At 69.2% G+C, this 5,680-nt stretch overlaps 1 protein-coding gene and 1 non-coding gene across 2 annotated transcripts in view; one reads left to right on the top strand and one right to left on the bottom strand.

The window, feature by feature from the left end:
* Nucleotides 1-3,043, bottom strand: part of SMARCC2 (SWI/SNF related, matrix associated, actin dependent regulator of chromatin subfamily c member 2) — a 9,766-nt gene extending 6,723 nt beyond the window's left edge. Inside the window, 5 exon segments of the mRNA XM_067313950.1 lie at nucleotides 3-24; nucleotides 347-432; nucleotides 2,583-2,702; nucleotides 2,888-2,919; nucleotides 2,922-3,043. Of these exon segments, the coding sequence (XP_067170051.1) occupies nucleotides 3-24; nucleotides 347-432; nucleotides 2,583-2,702; nucleotides 2,888-2,919; nucleotides 2,922-2,997 (336 nt within the window). The 5' untranslated portion in view covers nucleotides 2,998-3,043.
* Nucleotides 3,044-3,954: 911 nt separating this feature from the next.
* TRNAS-CGA (transfer RNA serine (anticodon CGA)) lies at nucleotides 3,955-4,036 on the top strand. Its single transcript has one exon. It is a non-coding gene; the product is annotated as a tRNA-Ser (tRNA).
* The last annotated feature ends 1,644 nt before the right edge of the window (nucleotides 4,037-5,680 follow it).

Raw genomic sequence — 5,680 nt, 5'->3', positions numbered from 1 at the left:
TGATTCTGGAAATCGAAACGCCGCCTTATTGGAAGAAAAGAGCGACTCTCATGAAAGCCACAGCTCAGGTCTCTCAGCAGCTATTCAAAGCCTGCCGGGGGGACAGCGAGGGGAGCACCCGAGCCCCGCGACGGGGGCCCTGCCCGGGGAGGGGGGGGGGGCTCTGCCCCCCACCTGCTTACCGTGCAGATGGGCAGGTTAGACGGGCAGCCCGGAGACCCCCCCCCCCCCGGGCGGTCCCTTGAGGGGGGCAAAGGGATCCGACCTGCTCCCGCAGCCCCCACCCCGGCCCGCGCTCGCCCGCCCGCCCGCCGCGGGGGCGAAAGGGAGGGTGGGGGCAGCTCACCATCCTTGGTCGCTCTTGAATTTATAGGCCGCCGCCAGGATGTGGCACAGGGCTCCCCCCGCCTTGAAATCCAAGAAGCATTTTATCTGTAACGGGAGGAAAGGGTCAGCGGAGAGGGCTGGAGGGCGGCCAGCGAGGGGGGGACGGCGCCGTCCCCGCGGCCGAGCGCAGGCCCTGCGCTGGGGCGCCGTCCCCAGGGCGTTGGGGCGCCGTCCCCAGGTGTCAGGGCTCTGTCCCTGCGTGTCGGGGCTCAGTCCCAGGTTTTTGGGGCTCTGTCCCTGTTCAGGGTGTTGTCCCCAGGTTTTGGGCTCGGTCCCCAGGTTTTAGGGCTCGGTCCCCAGGTATTGGGGCTCTGTCCCTGTTCAGGGTGCTGTCCCCAGGTCTCGGGGCTCGGTCTCCAGGTTTTGGGGCTCAGTCCCCAGGTATTGGGGCTCTGTCCCTGTTCAGGGCGCTGTCCCCAGGTTTTGGGTCTCGGTCCCCAGGCCTCGGGGCGCTGTCCCCGCGCGCCGGGCGCTGTCCGTGGTCGGGGCGCTGTCCCCAGGTGCTGGGGTGCTGTCCCAGGTCTCGGGGCGCTGTCCATGGTCGGGCGCTGTCCCCAGGGCCTCAGGGCATCGTCCCTAGGCCGGGGCGCTGTCCCCGGGTGTCACTGGGACACTGTCCCCAGGCCGTCGGGGCACTGTCCTCGTTTGGAGCATTGTCCCTAGGCCGGGATCCCGGGTGTCACCAGGGCACAGTCCACGGGTGCATTTGGGGCGCAGTCCCCAAGCCATTGGGGTGCTGTCCGCGGGCCAGCAGGGCACAGTCCTCGGGTGTCCTTGGGGCGCACGCCCCGGGTTTCTTTGGGGCGCAGTCCCCAGGTGTCTTTGGGGTGCAGTCCTCGGCCATAGGGCACAGTCCTGGGTGTCTTTGGGGGCGCAGTCCCCAAGCCATTGGGACCCTGTCCCTGAGGGCGGGGGGTGTTCTCTGGGGCGCAGCTGACACCTGCCCCAGTGTCTGGGGGCACAATCCTGGGTGTTTTGGGGCACAATCCGGGTGTTTTGGGGTGCAGTCATGGTGTTGTGGGGCACAGTCCCCAGTGTCTCGGGGCGCAGTCCCGGGTGTTGTAGGGCGCAGTCCCAGGTGTTTTGGGGTGCAGTCTAGGGGTCTCCGGGGCGCAGTCCTCAGGGGCACAGTCCCCTGTGTTTTGGGTGCAGTCCCCAATGTCTCAGGGGCGCAATCCCAGGTGTGTTGGGGTGCAGTCCCAGGTATTTTGGGGCGCAGTCCCAGGGGTCTCGGGGGTGCAGTCCCCAGTGTCTCCAGAGCACAGTCCCAGGTATTTTGGGGCGCAAGTCCCAGGGGTCTCGGGGGTGCAGTCCCAGGTATTTTGGGGCGCAGTCCCAGGGGTCTCAGGGGCGCAGTCCCAGTTGTGTTGGGGGTGCAGCCCCAGGTGTTTCCGGGGAGCAGTCCCAGTGTCTCAGGGGTGCAGTCCAGCCTGTTGTGGGGCGCAGTCCAAGTGTCTTGGGAACACAGTCCTGGGTGTTTTGGGGAGGGGTCTTGGGGGCACAGTCCCCAGTGTCTCTGGGGCACAGTCCCGGGTGTTTTGGGGCACAGTCCCGGGTGTTTTTGGGGGGGGTCCCGGGGGCACAGTCCAGGGTGTTTTGGGGTGCAAACCCAGGTGTTTTGGGGTGCAGTCTGGGAGGTTCCGGGGGCGCAGTCCCAGGCGTTTATGGGCACAGTCCCGGGTGTTTTGGGGCATAGTCCCGGGTATTTGGGGGGATCCCGGGGGCGCAGTCCCGGGTATTTTTGGGCGCAGTCCCGGGTGTTTTGGGGCAGAGTCCCGGGGGGTCATGGAGGTGCAGTCCAGGGTTTTTTTTTTTGGGGGGGGGGGGTCCCGGGGGTGCAGTCCCGGGTGTTTGGGGAGGTCCCGAGGGTGCAGTCCCAGGTGTGTTGGGGAGCAGTCCGGGTGTTTTGGAGGGGGGGGGGTCCCGGGGGCGCAGTCCAGGGTGTTTATGGGGCACAGTCTTGGGTGTTTTGGGGCGCAGTCCCGGGCGTCCCGGGGCGCAGTCCCGGGTGTTTTTTTTGGGGGGGGGGGTGTCCCGGGGGCGCAGTCCGGGTGTTTATGGGCCACAGTCTCGGGTGTTTTGGGGCGCAGTCCCGGGTGTTTTGGGGCGCAGTCCGGGGCGTTTTTGGGGGGGGGGGGTGTCCAGGGCCGCGGTCCCGGGTGTTTTTTTTTGGGGGGGGGGGGTCCCAGGCTCACCGGCAGCTTGGTGAGGGGCGCGTTGCTGACGTGCTTGCCGAACACCTCCTCCTGGAACTGCAGCAGCTGCACCACCAGGCTCGACAGCGACTTGTTGGTGGGGGGCTCGGCCTGGATGTACTGCGGGGGGGGGGGGGGGGGTGAGCAGGCCGCGCCGGGGCCTCCCCCTCCCCGCCCGCCCGCCCGCCCGCCGCCGCCGTGACAGCCCCGCCGGGTGCCCGGTGGCGGCGCCGTGACAGGCCGGGCCGGGGCGGGCGGCGGCGGCGGCCGGGGGGGGGGGGGCCGGGGGGGGGACGGGCCGGTACCTTCTTGTAGTTCTTGCCGAGCCAGAGACGACGTTGTCGAACTGGCTGACGGTGTCCGAGGCCTCGTAGTACTTGACGTTGGGGCCGCCGTCCTTCTTCCGCACCGCCATCTTCGAGCGGGCCGCGCCGCCTCCCCCCGCCGCGCCGCGCCGCGCCGCGCCGCGCCGCCGCCGCCGGGCCGCCCCCTGCCGGCGACGGGGGGAGCCGCGCTTTGCCGCCCCTGCCGGTACCGGGGGAGCCGCGCTTTGCCGCCCCCTGCCGGTACCGGGGAAGCCGCGTCCCTACCGCCCCCTGCCGGTACCGGGGAAGCCGCGTCCCTACCGCCCCCTGCCGGTACCGGGGGAGCTGCGCTTTGCCGCCCCCTGCCGGCACCGGGGGAGCCGCGTCCCTACCGCCCCCTGCCGGTACCGGGGGAGCGCGCTTTACCGCCCCCTGCCGGTACCGGGGGAGCCGCGTCCCTACCCGCCCCCTGCCGGTACCGGGGGAGCTGCGCTTTACCGCCCCCTGCCGGTACCGAGGGAGCTGCGCTTTACCGCCCCTTGCCGGTACCGGGGGAGCTGCGCTTTGCCGCCCCCTGCCGGCACCGGGGGAACCGCGCTTTGCCGCCCCCTGCCGGTACCGGGGGAGCCGCGCTTTACCGCCCCCTGCCGGTACCGGGGGAGCCGCGTCCCTACCGCCCCCTGTCGGCACCGGAGGAGCCGCGCTTTACCGCCCCCTGCCGGTACGGGAAGCCGCGCTCGTACCGCCCCCTGCCGGTACCGGGGGAGCCGCGCTTTACCGCCCCTTGACGGTATCGGAGGAGCTGCGCTTTGCCGCCCCCTGCGGTACCGGGGGGAGAAGGGGGAGGGGATGTCGAGTGGCCTCGGGTTGCCGCCATGGGCGAACGGATCGGAGGCGGCGGCGAAGCAAAGCCCGGTGCGAAACCGGGCCGCGCTGCTCCGCGCCAGGCGGGGCCGGGCCGAACCGGGCCGACGCTGCCCGGTCCGGGGCGAGCGAGGCCGAGAGGGGCGGGGCGGAGGCGGCCGCGGCGGCCGTCTAGGCGGAGCGCGGCAAAAGCAGGCGCGGGAGTCACGGTGGCCGAGTGGTTAAGGCGTTGGACTCGAAATCCAATGGGGTTTCCCCGCACAGGTTCGAATCCTGTCCGTGACGCAGCGGCTGTTTTTGTGGAGGCGACCCGGGCCTCGACCAAAAAGGGGCCCAGCGTGGTTGGGGGCGAAGGGGGAAGTCAGTGAAATCCCCCCTCTGCTGGGGAGGGGGGGGGCCGGTACCCTTTTTTTCTTTTAAAGAAGGGAGGTGCAGCTCAGGCTGCTTGGACGACGCACAACCCCTTTGGGGGGGGGAACCTTCGGGGTGGGGCACAACACCTTTTGGGGGGGGGGGTGTGCAGCAACGCCACTTATGTGGGGGGGAAAACTGCTCCTGTTTGGGGAGCAGGGGCCCCTCAGTGGCAGGGGCCCGCCCAGGTCCAGGGGGGCCCCCCAGATCCTCAGCTGCCCCCAGGGAGCAGAGACCCATCTTGGGGGTCCCGCCCCCCCCCCCCCCCCCCGGTGCAGGCCCGGGGAGCAGAGGCTGGAGCACTCCACAGACGGAGGATGCAGTGCTCAGGGATTTGGGGGGGGGGGGGCCGCCTGCAGCGTCCCCGCGCGGAAGAGGAGCGCACGGAGCTACGACAGACTGCGGCATCCGGAAAAGGCGGTTTATTGAGTGCAGGCGACACAAAGAACCAGCGCACGCACACGCAGCAGCTGTCGCAGACCAGCGCCATCGCCCCCGCCGCCTCGCGGCCCCTCCGGCGGGCAGGGGTTGCCCCACGGCCCTGCCCAGGCGGGAAGGAGACGCGCTCACGCTCTGCAGATGCGGTTTTCCCATCGGATTTAGCAGCTTTGTCAAATTCCTGAGCACAAAGGCCAGGGCTGGGAGGACCCCCCCCCCCCCCCCCGGTGGCCCTTCCAAACATGGCATCATCTAGAGGCCGAAACAAGTACAAACCACATCGGACAACTGGTCCCTATGCCAAAAAACATTCCTGGTGCATTAAAAATACAAGATACAAACACACAGCAGTGGCAAGCCCTAGAACCGCAGCGGATGAGCCAGACCCCCCCCCCCCCACGAGAGCCGGCTGGAGCCATGCAGGAGAAGGGAAGTGCCGCTCAAGGGAGGGAAGCCTGGGAGAAGCACGGGCTCCTTGCAACTGAGCAGAAGCCAAGCTGGGCGCCTGCGGTGGGTGGCGCAAAGCACACGGAAGCCCATGGGGAAAGGGGGGACAGCGAGGCCACAAGCAAGGCTAGCGGGAGCAGTCATGCATCTTCCCAGGGTCCGGCTCAGCGGGGCCAGAGGAGAGGGACGTTGGATGCGGGGAGCTGCCACAGCAGCCACGTCTCCCCTCTGCATCCCTCCAGGCGCCCTCTGCCTGCTCCGGCCCCATCCTTGTGTTGCTGCTGGGAAGGTCCCTCGGCCCAGAGCGGGATGCGCACAGGGAAAAAGGATCCTGGCACAGGACCCAGGGCTGCGGCAGCCTCCCTGTGCCCGGGCAGCTGCAGGAGAGCGGCCTCCAAACCCCCACGGCTGGCATAGGCCCACAGGGCCTCGCTGGGAGAGCACCGACTCCGCTCGCTCCCAGCGACGGGGACTAGAATAAACGCAGCTGCCTTGGGGCCAACAGCCCAGGAAAGGGAGCTCCGTTAAACCAAAGTACTGCAGTGCTCTCCCGGCTTCTTTCTCCCAGCGAGCAGGGCCAGGAGGAGCAGAGACACCCCATCCCGGAGGTGAGGAGATTGTCCGAGCTTCGCG

Source organism: Apteryx mantelli, chromosome 33 (assembly GCF_036417845.1).
Source record: "Apteryx mantelli isolate bAptMan1 chromosome 33, bAptMan1.hap1, whole genome shotgun sequence".
NCBI classification, from domain to species: domain Eukaryota; kingdom Metazoa; phylum Chordata; class Aves; order Apterygiformes; family Apterygidae; genus Apteryx; species Apteryx mantelli.
This window is presented reverse-complemented; position numbering and strand designations above follow the sequence as displayed.